Here is a 20,302-nt window from a genome sequence, read left to right on the forward strand (position 1 = left end):
TTTTTAATGTAGTTTCTTAGAAAGCTTTCTGTTCTCAGCTATTCTCCAACTTCCCTATTCCACTTTGAGTCCACTTTTAATGTTTAATTCCTCATTGTATTTTATATTCCATTTCTTCTGGCAGGAGTAAAATCCTTGGTTTCCCCGAGTTTGCCAGAGTAGAAGTACAGAAAGTTAAAATCAATGACCACGACATTAAGCTATGATGCCACTTTCCTGATCCATCCATTATGATGTATACCAATGAAAATGGTAGTCTGCACTTCAAGTAGAAGACTAGGAGAAGTAAAGAAAGGCCTTCTGAAGTCCTAAGCACCTCTCAAGAAGTTATTTGCAAGAGCAACATTAGTCATATTTTAATTCAAGTTTTTTTTTAAACATTATTTTATTTGGTCATTTCTGAACACAATTCAAGTTTTTTCAAATTCCATGTTGTGTTTTAGGACAGCTGTAGAAAGGCAATATAAATTCATTTAGGAAGGATTAGGATTAGGTACTGTCCTTCAACATGCCAAAATAATTCATAGTGTTTCTTGGATGTTTCTTGGAAAAGAGAGCCCAAGGACAAAGCCTTAAGGAACATTTCCAGTTATGGGGCATGATATGGATTAGTTAAGAGAATCAGGAGAGCATATTATGACAAAAGCCCAAACAAAAGAAGGCATCAAGAAGAAGAGTCAATAGTACCATATATAATTGAAGGCACTTCCATTTTTCCTTTCTCCTAAGTTTATAATCTTACCATAATCAACTCCTTTCTTTCCCTCACCCAAATATCTAATCAGTTATGAAGCCTTGCTGTTTCTATCTCCACATTATCTCTTGCATCCCTTCTCTTCACTCACAAGTTCACAATCTTAGTTTGAACACTCATCACCTTGTGCCTTAATTATTGCATTGGTGTCCTGATTGGTCTCTTGGTTTCTAGGCTCTTCCTTCTCCAATTCATACTCCAAACTGATACCAAAGTGATTTTTCCTTCAGCATAGATCTGACAATGTAACTCTTCTTAGTCAACTCCAAAGACTTTGTATTGCCCCTGGGATAAAATACAAGCTCCTCTGCATAACTTTTAAAGACATTTATAATCTCACCCCAACTGCCTTTCAAACTTTATTGTATATTTCTCCCTCTTCCACAGTATTTGATCCATCCAAATTGGCCTTCTCAGTTTCTTCTATCTTTGTGTCCTTGCTCTGGCTGACTTCCATGCCTGGAAACATACTTTCTCCTTAGTTTTGCCTCAGAATCCCTCTCTTCCTTCAAGATATAGTCTAAGAACCACCTTCTACTTGAAGTCTTTTGGAATTCTTACAAGTTCTAGTGCCTTCTTTCTGAAACTGGGCAATTGGATGGTATGTTATATAGAGTGCTTGACTTGGACTCAGGTAGACCCGACTTCTAAACCTACTTGCACATTGGCAAGTCCTTTGCCCTCTTATAGCATCAGTTTTTTCATTTGTAAAATTCAGATGATAATTGCACTTCCCTTGGGGGGCAGGTACTTGTAAGGATTCAATGACAATATATGCAAAGTACTTTGCAATCCTTAAAGCACTATATAAATGCTAACTATTTTTATTGTTTATTGTTTAATGGTTGTGTATTTATTTTCTCTCTAGTCTACATATACTTATACATATATTTAATGCCTTTCCAGTAGAATGTAAGCTCCTTGAGAGTAAGGATTGCTTCATTCTTATATTCTTCCACTTTGCCTGACAGTGCTTTGCACATAGTAGGTGTTTAATAAATGCTTGATTGATTGGCATTTTGCTAATATTTGTAGCATTACTATTTCATTGGTGGTATGTAGGATCTCTGAAGGTTTAAGCTGTGGTAAATGACAGCCCTCTTGGTTTTTTTCATTGAAGGGACTTAAGGGCGTGTGTGTGTGTGTGTGTGTGTGTGTGTGTGTGTGTGTGTTAAGGAAATAATTATCTTTTTTTTTTCTTTCTCCTAGTCTTTTATTTGAAGAGCAGAATACCATTTTGCATTGGTATACATCAAAATTGATGGATCAGGAAAGCAGCACCAACGAGAATGTGGGTAAGTCTATGTCCTACACTAATTTGTACTTATTTGTAAATGTTTTTAAATCCTTTTTAGGTGTGGAAAACATAATTTTCTCCCAACTAGATTGAAAACTCCATGGGGGTGAAGGGATTCTGCCCTGTTCTGTATTTCTGTTGTATTATAGGAATACTTTGCCTTTGGATAGCTCCTTTTATTTGTTCAGAGAATTCTCTAGTCTATTGGTTGACATCTCTTTTTGCCTAGAACATCACTCTCTCTATCCAGTATTTAGTCAGTAAGAGTGATTGGCTGATTGACTATGAAATATCCTATGATGTACTAAGAATGAGGAAATCTTTCCTTGCCTTTTTAAAGAGTCAGAGTAGTTGAGTTTCTGGTCCATAGTTTTATTGGTATCTAGGAATGTAAATGATCAAATACTTGCTTACTTCAGACAAACTCATTTGAAAAGAATTGCCTGCTGACTGCTGATTTTTACCTCTTGTAAGTGTTTACCAATGTTTATTATAATTCCCTTTCTTTATCTGCCTCCTTCAATCCCAAATCCAGGTCCAAAGAGGGAAAATAGGTTATCTATATATTATCCTGATAAAGGAGTAGCCTATATAAGCAATTAGAGATATAATAGTTAAGGAATATAGGGATGAAGTTACTTTTTCAAACTTTCAGAGGGAATCAATAGAATTGGATTGGGATCTTATAACCTCTGGCCTGCTTTCTATAAGAAAGTGCTGATAAATGTAGCTTTAGCTAATTAAGAAATAAAACCCCCACCCCATGTAAAAATCTAAATCTGTGATACGTTGGAACTGGATGGGACTTTAGGTAGGTAGGGATAAGTTCTGAGTACTGGAGCAAGGAAGATTTTACAGATGTCAGCATTCTAGATCCTTAACAGAGGAGCCACTTGGGAAACTACATTTCCCTTTAATAGGATATTGAGCAAGAGAGATAACATCATGTTGAATAATATTTTATCATTTCATACAGATTATATTTATTGGAATAGAATGTAGTTAAATAATTCAGTTCATAAACCATCACTTAAATTATCAAATAAAATGACTAATGTACATTTTTAAGAATCTAAGAAAATAAAACAAATTCAAAATTTACTGGTTAAATAGATATGACATTCATTTCCTCATGCACAGATAAGATGCATCATGCCATGCAAGGAAGGATATCATGAAGGTCTTTGTCAAATGCCTTGCTGAAAATCAGATATGACCGATATCTTTTCCTTAATCTGTTGGTCTTATGATCCTATGTGACTACTCTTGGTTATAAATCCTAATTTATATTTTTATTTCATTTCCTATTAGCCTTTTTAGATTAATCAGAGAATTCCTTGTGCAGGTATATTTATGACCAAAAGTTACCCTTGCATAGGGCTCTCATTTACCTTAAAGATATACTATAAGCACCTCTGACATCCAAAGCCCTTTGCAACCTGGTTCCAGCCTATCTTTCTTTATAAGCTCTTATTCTTATATATATTTATATAGGCAGACTTATAAACTCGTATTCTCTTCCTTTTCTTAACTCTATTTTCTATTTATACTGGTCTTCTTGCAGGTCCCTTCACCCAATATTTCATTTCCCATCTTCAAGCCTTAGATCTGGTGATCCCTCATACCTGAAATATACTCCCTTTTTGCCATTGCTTCTTAAAACAAATGCATCTCCTATATGGGGGCAGTTAGGTGGCATAAGTAGATAGAATGCAGGGCCTGGAGTAAGGAAGACCTGAGTCCAGATTTAGCCTCAGATACTTACTAACTGTGTGACCTTGGGCAGGTCACTAAACCTTATTTGTCTCATTTTTCTCATCTGTAAAATTAACTAGAGAAAGAAATGGTAAACTACTACAGTATTTTTGCTAAGAAAACCACAAATGGAATCTTGAAAAGTGGGATTTGACCAAAAGGACTGAACAACAATGACATCTCTATTATAAGACCTATTCTAATTCTTTCTCCTCATCCCCTGCCTTCCCACAGGCACTAGGACCTCTCAAAATTATGTTTAATTCAATTTGTATATATTTTGTGTTTAATAATGATAATTATTAACATTTATGTAGAACCTCATATCAGGCAGGCACTGTGCTACTTATAGCTTTTAGATATTATCTCATTTATTTCTTTGTGTTCCTGTTGTTTTCCTTTCTTGTGTAAGTACCTTGACTAAAGGTACTTTTTCATTTATTTGTCTCTTTCTTTTAATTTCTTTTCTTTTTGAATTTATATCCCAAACATTTACCACAGTTATTGGCACACAGTAGATATTTAATAAATTATTGTTGAATGAAGGAATGACTAAGTTGTCAGAATTACATTTTGAGAGCCTCCTATCCTTATTGAACCATTTTCCCTCTGAGACAGGATAGGATTATCCTTTTTTTTTTCCTGAATCTTTTGAAATGTTTCTTCAGAAATGTAAAGTACATGCCAAACTATACCTAGCATAATTGTCCTTGGCTATCACAAACTCGAAGATGGCATAGTTCTTCCAAGATTTCATTTTGCCAGCCAATTCTTCCTTGGTTAGAATTAAATCCAGAATAGCAGCTCTTATTACTTCCTCTGCCTTTCATGATGAAATTGTTAGCAGGACAAGCCAGGAATTTATGAGTTGTTCCAAAATTTATAGTAAATCTGAAGATAAAGTCCCCCAGTCACTAATATATCTTGCTTCTGTGTCAGTTTTTATAATTTATATTAGCAAAGCATCATCCATATCCTTCATCTGGCTAGACAGTTTATAGGACATTTATAATAGCATGTCTATTTCTTTTCTATTTTACCCAATGCTTTCCAGTGAACTCTCACATTTAGGTTTATGAATTTCCTTACCGATATTTATCTTCTTTACATATACTGCTACCGTGTCCCTTCTATTGGATATGTTTCCTTTAAAAAGGTTAACTCTCATTGCAGTATGCCAGCTATGAGTTCCATCCTACCAATTTTCAGTGATAACTCTGAGATCATATTTATATCCTATGTTAAAACTTCAAGTTTTGTATTATCTGCAAACATTTGTATATAGATAACTGAAGTTCTAGATGTTGTTCCCAGCTCTCTTCCTAGTTACTTGCCTTGTGAATTACTGTACAAGTCTTCTATTCTTATTCCTATTTCTGTGTCATAACTCATGTTGTCTATTTTATCCAGTTTTATCATTGAGCCTTAGAAGCACAAAGTGAGAGGATGTATAATACATCCAAAAGGATTTTACCCAAGATAATTGTGGAATTTAGATTGACATCTACAACTTTTTTACTTCTTTGCAGTGCTCCATCTTCACTAAAAATTAAAAATTTTTCTTCTTGGCCACCACACTCCCACACATGCAATAAGATTCATTTAATAAAATTAAAATAAGTTCTTAATTTTTTGAAAAAATTGTCGTGGGAAGAATTATAGAGGCTGAGTTATTTAATTGTGAAGAGAAAGATGTCTGGAATAAAACCTTGTTAAATGGAGTTTAAAGATAAAATTTGACTGTGCAAATTGTAGTGGTTGGGATCCTGCAACCTCGAGGTATTTATGTGAAATGTGTGTTTTCCCTTCATTTTGTAGTCATTGTTTGGCTGGATTGGGTGATGGATGATGGAGAAGGTAGTGTCTGGAAATGTGTTCAGAAGTGGACAGGAAGCCAAGAGGGGTCTCTGCCAACACTTCCTTCCTGTCTACAAGAGGGGGAGAGGGAGGGCAACAACCTTGGCTTTCCTTTATCCTGAGAAAAGTGTCACCAGGCCAGCTGTATTACAGGAAAAATGGTTTAATCTTTCCCCAAATTATAGTGTCCTTCCTTTCCTTTAGCTGTTAGGTTGGTTCAGGAGCCACATAAATAGTGAATTGAATAGAGGATTTCACTGGAACAGAGCAAACAATTCAGAGAATCTGTAATGAGGATAGATTAAAATATGGTGTGGGTGGATTTAGGGAGGAATTCTTTTTTTTTTTCTTTACAGTTTAAAGTCACATACCACAGTAAGTCATCTTGCCCCAGTAGCACCAGACATTTTTTGTCTTGATACAGTAGAATTTTTAAAATAATCTTTCCAGACAGGAAAAAGAGAATAGCAATTTTGAACATCATTTTTATTCATTCAGAACACAAGGAGTCATAGACCAAACTCAACTCAGATTTGCAGCCTCCTATCTGGTAAATAGCTGTCTTTGAGGGAACTCCTATTAAAGGATTTGGTTTTTGCTTTTATAACCGTGACCCACCATTTGCTCATAGATTCTATTCATGAGGAACAAGACAGATTAAGAGGAGGTTGGAAAGGGATTTCATTCTTTTCTGTGTAGCTTTTTTTTGAATTAAGATTTATCATCAAGTCTTAATTCTCTGCTTCCCCCCAACTGGGAAAATAAGAAAAACAATTAATTTTTTTTATAAACTTACATATAAACTTTATAAACTTACAGTCAAGTAAACAAATTCTCATATTGCCATATGTATCTGTGTTTGTCTTACTCTGGGTCTATCACCTCTGTAGTAGGCAATGGGTAGTATATTTCATAATAAGTCCACTGGAATTGTGGTTGGTCATCATGTTGATCAGAGTTCTTAAGTCTTTCAAAGTTGTTGCTATTTACAATATTATTATTATTATATAAATTGTTCATCTGATTTTGCTTACTTCAGTTCATACTAGTCTTCCTTGGTTTCTCTTAATCCATTCCTTTTTTTTTTTCAGGGTTATTTACTTTTAACATTCTTTTCTTTTTAAATTGAGCTCCAAATTTTCTCTCCCTTCCACCTTCTTCCTTACCCACTGAGAAGGCAAACAATATATTAATTATACATGTGAAATAATGTAAAACATATTTCTTTATTAGCCATATTTTTTAAAGCAAGAAAAATAGAGACAATTATGCTTCGGTTTGCATTCAGTTCTTCAGTTCTCTCTCTAAAGGTTGATACTGTTCACAGTTCTTGTTTTCACTTTGTATCAGTTCATATAGTTCTTGCCATGTTTTCCTGAAGTTACCTCCCTTATCATTTCCCATAGCACAGTTGTACTACATAACATTTATATACCACGACTTGTTCATCTACCCCCCAATTAACGAGTATCTCCTCAATGTCCAATTCTTTACCACCAGAAAAAGAGCTGCTATAAATATATGTGTGTGTATATATGTCTTTTACCTTTTTCTTCAATCCTTGGGATACAGACCTTGTAGTGGTATTGCTGGGTCAAAGGATTTGCACAGTTTTATAGCTCTTTGGGCCTGGTTTATTATTATTCTCCACAATAGCTGAACCAGTTCACTACTCCATTAAAAGTTTATTAGTGTATCTGTTTTTCCCTCATCTTCTCTAGCACTTGCCATTTCTGATAGTTGTGAGGTGGTACTTCAGAATTGTTTTAATTTGTCTTTTTAATTTTCTTCATTAAAAGATATTTTCCCAATTACATGTAAAGTTTGCCTTTTTCTAATCAATTGTGATTTAGAGCATTTTTCATATGATTATAGATAGCTTTGATTTCTTCTTCTGAATATTGCCTATTTATAGCCTTTGCCCATTTGTCAATTGGGGAATGGCTCTTATTTTTTATAAATTTGACTCAGTTCTATATTCAGCATATATTTGAGAAATGAGGCTTTTCATAGTCTTTGTGGTGGCAAAAAATTGGAAAATGAGGTGGTGTCCCTTGATTGGGGAATGGCTGAACAAGTTGTCATATAATACTATTTTGCTGTAAGAAATGATGATCTGGAGGATTTTTATATGAACTGAAAGAGCCTCTATAAACTGATGCAGAGTGAAATGAGCAGAAGCAAGAGCACATTGTACACAGAAAGTGAAACACTATGGAACAATTGAACGTAATGGACTTTACTACTAGTAGCAGCGCAATGATCCAGAACAATCCCAAGAGATTTATGAGAAAGAATGCTATCCACATCGAGAGAAAAACTGTGGGAGTAGAAGCAAAGAAGAAAAATATATGATTTATCACTTGTTTTATGGGTACATGATTTGGGGCTTTGGCTTTAAAAGATTTCTCTATTGCAAAAATGACTAATATGGAAATAGATATCAAGTGATAACATTTATATAACCCAGTGTAATTGCTTTTTAGCTCTGGGAGTGGAAGGGAAAAGGGGAGGGAAAGAAAATGAATCATATAAACATGACAAAATATCTAATAATTAATTAATTTAAATAAAAGAGAAATGAGGCTTTTATCAGAGAATTATTGTAAAAAAATTTTATTCATTGTTTTGATATCTTTTAGCAAAATGTTTGTCCTTTTTAATTACATCTATTTGTGCTTTTGCTTTGTCTGAGATCATGATTGCTACTCTTGCTTTTTTGTAATTTAACTGAAGCATATTAGATTCTGCTCCAACCCTTTATTTTAACTCTGTGTGTGTCCTTCTGTTTCAAGTTGTCTCTTGTAAACAATATATTGTTGGATTCTGATTTCTAAATCATTCTGTATTCACTTCCATTTTTAAGTGAGCCCATCCCATTCACATTAATGTTATAATGACTTTGTTTTCCTCTCTATCTCATTTTCTTCTCTTTCTTCTGCTCTCCTCAAAAATCTATTTTACTTCTCAATCCTGCCTCCCTTAATCTTTTCTTTTGTCATTTCCTCCATTTCTTATCTCTTTCCCTTCCCATTTCCTTATTGAGTAAGTTACATTTCTATACACAATTGTTTGTGTGTTTGTGTGTATGTGTGTATCCTTCCCTATTTGAACCAATTCTTTTTTTTTTTATCAAGGCACTATTTATTTATTTAGATATTTTATTTTCCCAATTACATATAACAACAATTTTCATCACATATTTCCTGAAATTATCAGATCCAAATTGTCTCCCTCTCTTCCTTCTTCCCCATTCTTGGAGACAGTAAACAATCTGATCTGTATTATATATGTATATTTATGCAAAACATACCTCCATGTTGGTCGTTGTTGTAAGAGAATACCCCTATAAAACCAAAACCTCAAAATAAAATAGTAAATAAATGAATGTAAAAGATAGTATGCTTTGATTATATCTGACTCCAACAGTTCTTTCTTTCAGAAAGGATAGCATTCTTTGTCATAAATCCTTCAGATCATTATATTGCTGAGAGTAGCCAAGTCTTCACAGTTGATCATTGAACTATATTGCTGTTACTGTGTACAATGCTCTCCCAGTCTTTGAACCAGAATGATGCTAGAAAAATTTCCCCATTTTATCTTTCTATTCTCCCTTCTCTCAGTGCATCCTTCTTTCTTACCCCATAATTTTTTGGGGGGTGATCATTCCAACACAATTGATTCCCACTTATGCCCTCTGTCTATGTAAACTCTTTTTAACTGCCCTAGTAATGAAAAGATTTTTAAGAGTTACATGAAGCAGGGCAGCTGGGTGGCTCAGTGGATTGAGAGCCAGGCCTAGAGATGGGACATCCTAGATTCAAATCTAGTCTCAGAAACTTCCTATCTGTGTAACCCTGGGCAAGTCATTTAACCCCATCACCTAGCCCTTACCATTCTTCTGACTTAGAACCAAGACATAGTATTGATTCCAAGGTAGAAGGTAAGGATTAAAAAAAGTTACATGTATCATCTTTCCATATAGGAATATAAATAGTTTAACTTTGATACCCTCATGATTTCTCTTTTTGTTTTCCTTTTTATGCTTCTCTTGATACTTGTGTTTGAATGTCATATTTTCTATTCAGCTCTGGTCTTTTCATCAGGAATGCTTGAAAGCCCTTTATATGATTAAATTCTATTTCCCCCCTGAAAGATTATAGTCAGTTTTGTTGGCTAGATGATTCTTAGCTATAATCCTAACTCCTTCTAGAATAGCATATTTAAAGTCCTCCTCTCCCTTAATATGGAAGCCATGAAATCTTGTGTGATCCTGACTGTGGCTTCATGTTATTTGAATGGTTTCTTTCTGGCTGCTGAAAGTATTTTTTTCCTTCATTTGGGAGTTCTGGAATTTGTCTCTAATATTCCTAAGGATCTTCATTTTGGGATCTCTTTCAGTAAGTAATTAGTGGATTCTCTCAATTTTTATTTTACCTTTTGAATCTAAGATTCTAGGGCAGTTTTCTTTACTATTTTCTTGAAATATGATATTTAGACTCTTTAATCATAGCTTTCATGTAATCCAATAAATTTTTGTATTTGATATAGGATGGGTTTTATTTCATTCCTCAGAAAATGCTTCAAATACAGAGAACTAACTGGAGCCTAAAAACAAATGTAAAATGAAAGAATTCATAATGTCCTATCAGTAATCAAAACAGTTCTCTCTCTCTGAGTATCCTACTTTCCCACCTGGGTCCTAAAGTCCTTCTGAATCCTCTTCATCTGGTGACTTGGACTTTCCCTTGGAAGGAAACTGAATTTGTAATCCAATAATTTTTAAATTATCTCTCTTTGATCTAGTTTCCAAGTCAGTTGTTTTTCTTTTTTTTCTCCCCATTATTATTCATTTCTGTAATAGAGTAATCTTTTAAAACCCAAACCCCAAATTATATACCCATATAAAAATTATAAATCATATGTTTTCAGTTTTTTCTGATATTTTACATTTTCTTCTATTTTTCACATTTTTTAGTTTGTTTATTGTTTCCTGATGTTTCATGGAACCATTAGCTTCCATTTATGTAATTCTAATTTTTTAAATACTTACCTTCTATTTTAGAATCAATTCTGTGTGTTGGTGGGCAAAAGAGTGATAGAGGTTAGGTTATGGAGATTAAGTAATTTACCCACGGTCACATAGCTAGGAAGTATCTGAGGCCATATTTGAAGCCAGCCTCTCTTGTCTCTAGGCCTGACTCTCAATCCACTGAGTCTTCTATCTGACTACTCCCAACAATTCTAATTTTTAAGAAATTATTTTAATCACTGATTTGTACCTTTGTTTTGTTTCGCCAATTTTACTTTTTAATGAAGTACTTTTCTTCAGTGAATTTTTGTACCTTTTCCATTTGATCTATTCTGCTTTTTAAGAGTTCTTTTCTTCATTGAATTGTTGTACCTTTTTTTTTACCAATCTGCCAGTTCTCTTTATTTAATTTTTTATTTTTTTTAAACCCTTACCTTCCATCTTGGAATCAATACTGTGTATTGGTTCCAAGGCAGAAAAGTGGTAAGGGCTAGGCAATGGGGGTTAAGTGACCTGCCCAGGGTTACACAGATAGGAAGTTTCTGAGACTAGATTTGAATCTAGGATGTCCCATCTCTAGGCCTGGCTCTTAATCCACTGAGCTACCTAGCTGTCGTCCCCCCCTCCCACTCTATTTTTTAAGGTGTCATTTTCTTCCATAATTTGGGAGGCCTCTTTTACCAAACTATTAATTCTCTTTTCATAATTTTATTGTATTACTCTCATTTCTTTTCCCAGTTTTTTTTCCTACCACTTTTATCTCTTTAACTCTTTCCAGGAATTTTTGTGGGGCTTTGCCAGGAACCATCAAAGACCATGCTATTTCATGTCACATGTGGAAACCGGGGACTGCAAAGCAGCCCCCAGGAATGATGGAAACACCCATTGAAACCCCCCTAAATGACTTTCCTTATTAAAGTCCCCTTGTTATTGGAATTGCTATGATTATTATTCTTACTTAGCCCCAGAAAAATAGATGAGAGTAATATGCTTGCAGGGTTATTACAGATGTCCCACACTGCCATCCCCCCCCCCCCCCGAATATTACCAGGAGATCCTACTTACAAAATTAAACCTAAGGATTCTTATATACCCACTTAGACAGGACCCTCTTTTCTAGACATAAAAACTTCTGGCCAATCTGTACTCTGAATTCCTCAACCTATATCTGGGTCATGTTGATTCTACCCTCTGACCCTGCACTTAGCAACAATGTTTTGATGATTATCTCCTTAGGCTTCATGGTTGTCATTAGGTTCTATGGAAACATGTATTTTGAAAAATGATTGTGGGCCAAAAAAGCATGTACTCACTGAAGCTATAAAATAAACCAAACCCCATGCAATGACAGAACACTAAGTGGCACCTAAGCACAGGTCTTAGCACTTAGTTGTCTCTCATCTCTTATTTGCCTGACCACTCCACCTAGACAGAAGGAACCTCCTCTTTGAGAGACCACAGGCTCGGCTCTCAACAGGGCTTGATACCAATGAGCACTTTTCTTCAAGACTTTTTTGGGTAGATATTTTCACATTGTTACCTTCTGAGTTTGTCTTGGTCTTCTCTGCCACAGTGGTAGCTTTTTATAGCCAAATTTTTTGTTGTTGCTGTTTGCAATGTCCGAATGTCCCAATCTGAATTTTTCATCCTCTTTTATAGACCTTTCACTCTTGTGTCTCCTCCTCTAAATTTTCATGTCTACCAATCACAGCAGACACTTTTCTCCAGGACTGTCCACTCTTTAGTTCTCACCTTCTCTACTTCACACTTCTTAGTTAACAAACTTTGTTATTTGACCTTTTTGTGATTAATTTAACCTTTATAGGTACTTAACATCTTTTATATTAAGATACTAAAAATAGACTTAGCTTAAAGTCCTAGCTTCACTATAAAGTGAGAACTAAGTGCCTTCATTGCTCAATCAGGAGATTACAACTTTATCTTCCCCTAAAGTACCTCTAAGTAGGGTGGAGTAATTTCCAAGTTCACACTTCTCTGAGCTGAGAGATCCCAAAGCTGCTGCTGCTGTTGATGCCACCATATACATATATGGGATCCAGACAGTCCACCATCCTGGTGTCACAAACTCATTCTGCTGACCTTTTAAATATCCTTAGTCTGAAAAAATATCTTACCTTAACCTTTTGTTGGCTCTTCTGCTCTAAGATTTGCTTTGCTTACCTTATTTTATAACCCTTACCTTCCATCTTAGAATCAATACTGTGTATTGGTTTTAAGGCAGAAGAGTGGTAAGGGCTAGGTGATGGGGTTAAATGACTTGCCCAGAGTCACATGGTTAGGAAGTATCTGAGGCCAGATTTGAACCTAGGACTTCCCATCTCTAGGCCTTGTTCTCAATCTACTGTGCCACCCAGCTGCCCCCTTGCTCACCTCATTTTAAAGTTGTTTGAAGGAGAATGTTGAAAGAGTTCAGCTGGTTTGTCTCTAATCTGCCAACTTGGCTCTGTCCTTCTGTCTTCATTTTTTACAGCACAATAGTATTGTCATACTCACATACTATTTCCTAATTGATGGGCACTCCCTCAGTTTCCAATTCTTTGCCACTTCAAAAAGAGTTGCTATAAATATTTTTGTTCATATAGTTATTTTTCCTCTTTTTAAAAAAATTTATTGCATTGTCTTGGTAGTGATATCCCTAGGTCAAAGGGTTTACCCAGTTTTTTGGAGTATAGTAAAAAAACTGCTTTCCAGAATGATTGGACCAGGTTGCCCTCTAGCAGTTGTCATTTATATTTTTGACAGCTTTGTAAATATTGAGATAATATACCTCAGAATTGTTTTTATTTGCATTTCTCTAATAAGGATTTAGATCTTTTTTTTTCCATTTTCTGGGGAATGGTTCTAATTGCTTTCCTTATAGTTATACAATTTTTTTATGTAGCTGAATTAAAAGATTTTTATATTTTGGTTTTATAAATGGTCCAACAGATGAGGCAAAAATATTCTTAAAGTACAGTTCTCCTTTGCCATCATAGAAACCTATTTAAATATGCCAAGCACCTATTTCTTAATTTAACACTCTGAGAACCAAACACAACAATCTCAGTACGCTTCTTTTTTTCCTCTATGTAATTAGTATGTCCTTGGTGTTCTTTGCCAGGGACCTCTGCCCTGCCTTGTCAAATAAGGATAACCCTGTGTCTGTAAGGGGATTCAGCTCAGAAATGGGCCTTCTGTGACCTAGAAATGGCAAAGGAGCCTGAAACTGTATTATAGTTCTCTAGGGATTAGTAGCCCTTATCCCTAGAATGTATAGAAACTGCTCTAGAACAGTACTTCATACAGAAGCTGTTTTTGGTATATTCAGCATTGGATACAGGACAGAGAACCTTCAGTTTACAATAAATTAATGTTAAAATAGAATTGAAATAGTCCCCATTATGAAAATTATTGGTTTTCTTCCAGAATGTACATTATGCTTCATTCTTTATTGAGCTGAATGATTTACTGAATGATTCCCTCTTTCTGGTAATGGAGTATTCAAATTTAAAAAGAGCCCCTAGAGACAGCTAGGTGATTCAGTGGATAGAGAGCCAGACCTAGAAACAGGAGATCCTAGGTTCAAATTTGACCTCAGATACTTCCTAGCTGTGTAACCCTGGGCAAGTCACTTAAACCCAGTTGCCTAGCCCTTAACACTCTTCTGCCTTGGAACCAATAGTTGGTGTGTATTCTAACCTAGAATGTAAGGGTTTTTTAAAATATAAAAAATAAATTAAAAGACCCTATATTCTTTCCTACTATATCCACATGCATATATATACACATGCTTTGGAATATTTGGGAAAAGGAGAATCTAACCCATGAAGGGAAAGGAGGATGTTTAATGGTGAGTCTACAGTTTTATATCCTATCTGAAACCTTAGGTTGTTTCTCACTTCCTTTGAGTAGAAAAAGCATTATTACATATTACTTGGGTCACTGGAATAGGGACAGGGAAAAGAAAGAGGGACTAGATTTCTGCTAGAGTCCTGGAAAGTTGTTATGGGTTGTTTTTTGTTTTTTGTTTGCTATTAATAGAGAATAGATGATGTCTAAGATCTATAACCTTTAATATGATCCCTGCTAAGAAGGCCTTTTATGATTTTAGGGGGGCGTGAGGGGGATAGAACCTAAAATGTAAATCTAAATATAAAAACAAGTAAGGAAATTTCTTTTAGTTAATATTAATAATTTATATTTACTATAACATTAAAGTTTACAAAACAATCTAAATATATTATCTCATTTGACCCTCACAACTCTACAAAGTATTATAAGCATTATATATATATATATATATATATATATATATATATATATATTTACAGATGAGAAAACCAATGCTCTTGGAGGTTAATTAGTTACACAATTAGTAAGTATCAGAGGAAAAGGCAAAATTCAGATCCAGATCTGTCCTTATTCCAACTCCAATGTTCTTTCTTTTGTTTGTTAATTAATTAATTAAAGTTTTTTTTTTGTTACAATGATCACTTTATTTCCCTCTCTCCCCTCCACCCACCCTTTCCACAGTCAATGTGCAATTTCATGGGGTATTACTTGTGTCCTTGATCAGAACCTATTTCCATGTTGTTGGCTTGCACTAGGACGTTCATTTAGAGTCTACATCCCCAACCATATCCCTTCAACCCATGTGATCAAGCAATTGTTTTTCTTCTGCTTTTCTTCTCCCATAGTGTTTCCTTCTGAATATGGATAGTGGTTTTTCTCTTAGATTCCTCCAAGTTGTTCAGGATTACTGCATTGCCACTAATGGAGAAGTCCATTACATTCGATTGTACCAGAGTGTATCAGTCTCTGTGTACAATGTTTTCCTGGTTCTGCTCCTCTCACTCTGTATCAATCCCTGGAGGTTGTTCCAGTCCCCATGGAATTCCTCCAGTTCATTATTCCTTTGAGCACAATAATATTCCATCACCAACATATGCCACAATTTGTTCAGCCATTCCCCAATTGAAGGGCATCCCCTCATTTTCAAATTGGTTGCCACCACAAAGAGCACAGCTATGAATATTCTTGAACATGTATTTTTCCTTATTATCTCTTTGGGGTACAAACCCAGCAGTGCTATGGCTGGATCAAAGGACAGATAGTCTTTTATCGCCCTTTGGGCATAGTTCCAAATTGCCCTCCAGAATGGTTGAATCAATTTACAACTCCACCAGCAATGCATTAATGTCCCAATTTGCCACACCCCCTCCAGCATTCATGACTTTCCTTTGTTGTCATGTTAGCTAATCTGCTATGTATGAGGTGATACCTCAGTTGTTTTGATTTGCATTTCTCTGATTATAAGAGTTTTAGAACACTTTTTCATGTGCTTATTAATAGTTTTGATTTCTTTGACTGAGAATTGCCTATTCATGTCCCTTGCCCATTTATCAATTAATGAATGGCTTGATTTGTTTGTACAATTGGTTTACCTCTTTATGAATTTGAGTAATTAGACCTTTGTCAGAGGTTTTTGTAATGAAGATTGTTTCCCAATTTGTTGCTTACCTTCTAATTTTGGATGTATAGTTTTGTTTGTACAAAAACTTTTTAATTTGATGTAATCAAAATTATTGATTTTACATTTTGTGATTTTTTTCTAGCTCTTGCTTGGTTTTAAAGGCTTTCCTTTCCCAAAGATCTGACAAGTATACTATTCTGTGTTCGCCTAATTTGCTTATAGTTTCCTTCTTTATATTCAGGTTATTCACCCATTCTGAGTTTATCTTGGTGTAGGGTGTGAGATGTTGATCCAAACCTAATCTCTCCCATACTGTCTTCCAATTTTCCCAGCAGCTTTTTTTTTTTAATCAAAAAGTGGGTTTTGGTCCCAAAAACTGAGATCTTTGGGCTTATCATAGACTGTCTTGCTGAGGTCATTTACCCCTACTCTATTCCACTGATCCTCCTTTCTGTCTCTTAGCCAGTACCATACGGTTTGGATGACCACTGCTTTATAGTGGAGTTTGAGATCTGGGACTGCAAGTCCTCCTTCCTTTGCTTTTGTTTTCATGATTTCCCTGGACATTCTTGATCTTTGTTCTTCCAAATGAACTTTGTTATGGTTTTTTCTAATTCAGTAAAAAAGTGTTTTGGTAGTTCAATGGGTATGGCACTAAATAAGTAAGTTAATTTGGGCAGGATTGTCATTTTTATTATGTTAGCTCGTCCTACCCATGAGCAATCAATGTTTTTCCAATTGTTTAGATCTAGTTTTAATTGTGTGGAGAGTGTTTATAGTTGTGTTCATATAGTTCCTGTGTTTGTCTCAGCAGATAGATTCCTAAGTATTTTATATCGTCTAGGGTGATTTTAAATGGAATTTCTCTTTCTAATTCTTGCTACTGAAATGGGTTGGAGATATACAGAAATTCTGATGACTTGTGTGGGTTTATTTTGTATCCTGCAACTTTGCTAAAATTGTTGATTGTTTCGACTAGCTTTTTGGTTGATTCTCTAGGATTCTTTAAGTAAACCATCATATCATCCGCAAAGAATGATAGCTTGGTCTCCTCATTGCCAATTTTAATACCTTCAATTTCTTTTTCTACTCTAAATAATAGAGGTGATAATGGACATCCTTGTTTCACTCTTGATCTTATTGGGAAGGCTTCTAGTTTATCCCCATTGCAGATGATATTTGCTGATGGTTTTAGATATATACTGTTTATTATTTTTAGGAAAAGCCCTTCTATTCCTATAAATTCTAGTAATTTCAATAGGAATGGGTGTTGTATTTTGTAGGGAAAGGCTTTTTCTGCATCTATTGAGATAATCATGTGATTTTTGACAGTTTGCTTGTTAATATGGTCAATTATGTGGATGGTTTTCCTAATACTGAACTATCCTTGTATTCCTGGTATGAATCCTACCTGGTCATAGTGAATAACCCTTGTGTTGACTTGCTGGAGTCTTTTGGTAGTATCCTATTTAAGATTTTTGCATCTATATTCAATAGGGAGATTGGTCTATAGTTTTCTTTCTCTGTTTTTGACCTGCCTGGTTTGGGGATCAGTACCATATTTGTTTCACAAAATGAATTTAGTAGAATTCCTTCTTTGCTCATTCTGTCAAATAGTTTGTATAATATTGGGATTAGTTGTTCTTTGAATATTTGATAGAATTCATTTGTGAATCTATCAGGCCCAGGGGATTTTTTCTTAGGGAGTTCTTTGATGGCTTGTTCAATTTCTATTTCTGATATGGGGTTGTTTAGGTAATCTATTTCTTCCTCTGTTAGTCTAGGCAATTTTATTTTTGTAAGTATTCATCCATATCACCTAGATGGCCATATTTGTTGCCATATAATTGGGCAAAATAGTTTTTAATGATTGCCTTAATTTCCTCTTCATTTGAGGTGAGGTCTCCCTTTTCATTTTGGATACTGTCAATTTGATTTTCTTCTTTCCTTTTTTTAAATTAGACTGACCAGTACTTTGTCTTTTCAAAGTACCAGCTTCTAGTCTTATTTATTAAATCAATAGTTCTTTGACTTTCAATTTTATTAATTTCTCCTTTGATTTTTAGGATCTCTAATTTAGTCTTCATCTGAGGATTTTTAATTTGTTCACTTTCTAGTTTTTAATTTGCATGCCCAATTAATTGACCTCTGCCCTCCCTAATTTGTTAATATATGAACTCAAGGATATAAATTTCCCCCTGAGTACTGCTTTGGCTACATCCTATAGGTTTTGAAAGGATGTCTCATCATTGTCATTTTCTTAAATGAAATTATTGTTTCTATGATTTGTTCTTTGACTAACCAGTTTTGGAGAATCGTATTGTTCAATTTCCAATTAATTTTTGAGTTATCTCTCTATGTACCCTTACTAATTATTATTTTCATTGCGTTGTGATCTGAGAAGGTTGTATTTATTATTTCTGCTCTTTTGCACTTGTTTGAAATGTTTTTATGCCCTAATACATGGTCAATTTTTGTGAATGTACCATGTGCTGCTGAAAAGAAGGTGTATTCCATTTTGTTCCTATTTATTTTTCTCATATCTACTAACTCTAATTTTTCTAAGATTTCATTTACTTCTCTTATCTCTTTATTATTTATTTTTTGGTTTGATTTATCTAGTTTGGATAGAGGAAGGTTCAGGTCTCCCACTAGTATAGTCTTTCTATCTATTTCATCCTTGAGCTCCACTAGTTTTTCCTTTAGAAATTTGGATGCTATGCCATTTGGTGCATACATGTTGAGTACTGATATTTCCTCATTGTCTATACTGCCTTTTATCTGGATGTAATTACCTTCCCTATCTCTTTTGACTAAATTTATTTTTGCTTTGGCTTTGCCAGATATCATGATTGTGACTCTTGCTTTCTTTTTATCAGCTGATGCCCAATAGATTTGGCTCCAACCACTTACTTGTACCCTATGAGTGTCTACCTTCCTCATGTGTGTTTCTTGTAGACAGCATATGGTAGGGTTTGGGTTTCTAATCCACTCTAATCCACATCAGGAAATAATTACCATTATTTCCCATCATTTTGATTTCTATTCCTAGCCGTGCCTTTTCTTTCACTATTTCCTTCTACACCAATGTTTGTTTTTAATCAGTCCCCCTAGTTCCCACCCTTATTTTACTTCCCTTTCTACCCCCTCCCTTCTTATTCCCCCCTTATTTTGTTTGCCGTCTTTTTAAAACTACCCCCCCACCCTCTCCCTCCCTTATACTGCTTCCCTCCCTACCAGTCCATTTGTTACCCTTCTACTCCCCTATAGGGCGTAAATCTATTCTCTACCCTAATGGATTGAATTGTTCTTCCCTCTTTGGGTCAATTTCGGTGTACATAAGAGTTGAGTATTTCCTATCTCCAACCTCTTTACCCTTCCAGTGTATTGATGTTCTCCCCCCTCCTGCCATGAGCTTCTTTGTGACATATAAATTTACCCCCTTTTGTTTCTTTTCCCATTTCTTTTAGTATTAACCTCTTTTTTAGCTCTAGTTGTATATATATAATATATATACATACACATGTATATGTATTTATGCATACATATATCTATATAGCTATTTATATCTTTTTATGTCATCCTAAACAGTTCATCACTGTTCCCTCTAAGTGTAATTCTTCTAGCTGCCTAGATGATAATAATAGTTTTTAAGAGTTACCAATGACCTCTTTTCTTATAGGGATACATATCATTTTAACTTATTGAGCCTCTTGGAAAAAAAAAAGGTTTTTTTTTTGTTTTTGTTTTGTTTTTCTTTTTTAATTCTCTTTTGATGATTCTCTTGAATTCTGTGCTTGGACATCAAATTTTCTGTTCAGGTCTGGTCTTTTCTTTACAAATTCTTGGAATTCTTCTATTTTGTTGAATGACCATACTGTCCCCTGTAAGAATATAGTCAGTTTTGCTGGGTAGTTGATTCTTGCTTGTAGACCTAGTTCCCTTGCTTTCCAGAATATCATATTCTATGCCTTTCGGTCCTTCAGTGTAGATGCAGCCAGATCCTGTGTTATCCTCACTGTGGTTCCATGGTATCTGAATTACTTTTTCTTGGCAGCTTATAATATTTTTTCTTTGGTCTGATAGTTCTTGAATTTGGCTATAGCATTCCTAGGTGTTGTCATTTGGGGATTA

General features: G+C 34.8%; 1 protein-coding gene across 10 annotated transcripts in view; it reads left to right on the top strand.

Annotated features, from left to right (window-relative positions):
- Positions 1-20,302, top strand: part of EXD3 (exonuclease 3'-5' domain containing 3) — a 490,105-nt gene that overhangs the window by 152,884 nt on the left and 316,919 nt on the right. For all 10 annotated transcript variants that reach the window (XM_056812745.1, XM_056812746.1, XM_056812748.1 and 7 more), the window contains one exon: positions 1,964-2,049. In XM_056812745.1, coding sequence (XP_056668723.1) covers positions 2,016-2,049 — 34 coding nt within the window. In that variant the 5' untranslated portion in view covers positions 1,964-2,015. The remainder of the gene's footprint in view (positions 1-1,963; positions 2,050-20,302) is intronic.

Source organism: Monodelphis domestica, chromosome 1, assembly GCF_027887165.1.
Source record: "Monodelphis domestica isolate mMonDom1 chromosome 1, mMonDom1.pri, whole genome shotgun sequence".
NCBI lineage: Eukaryota > Metazoa > Chordata > Mammalia > Didelphimorphia > Didelphidae > Monodelphis > Monodelphis domestica.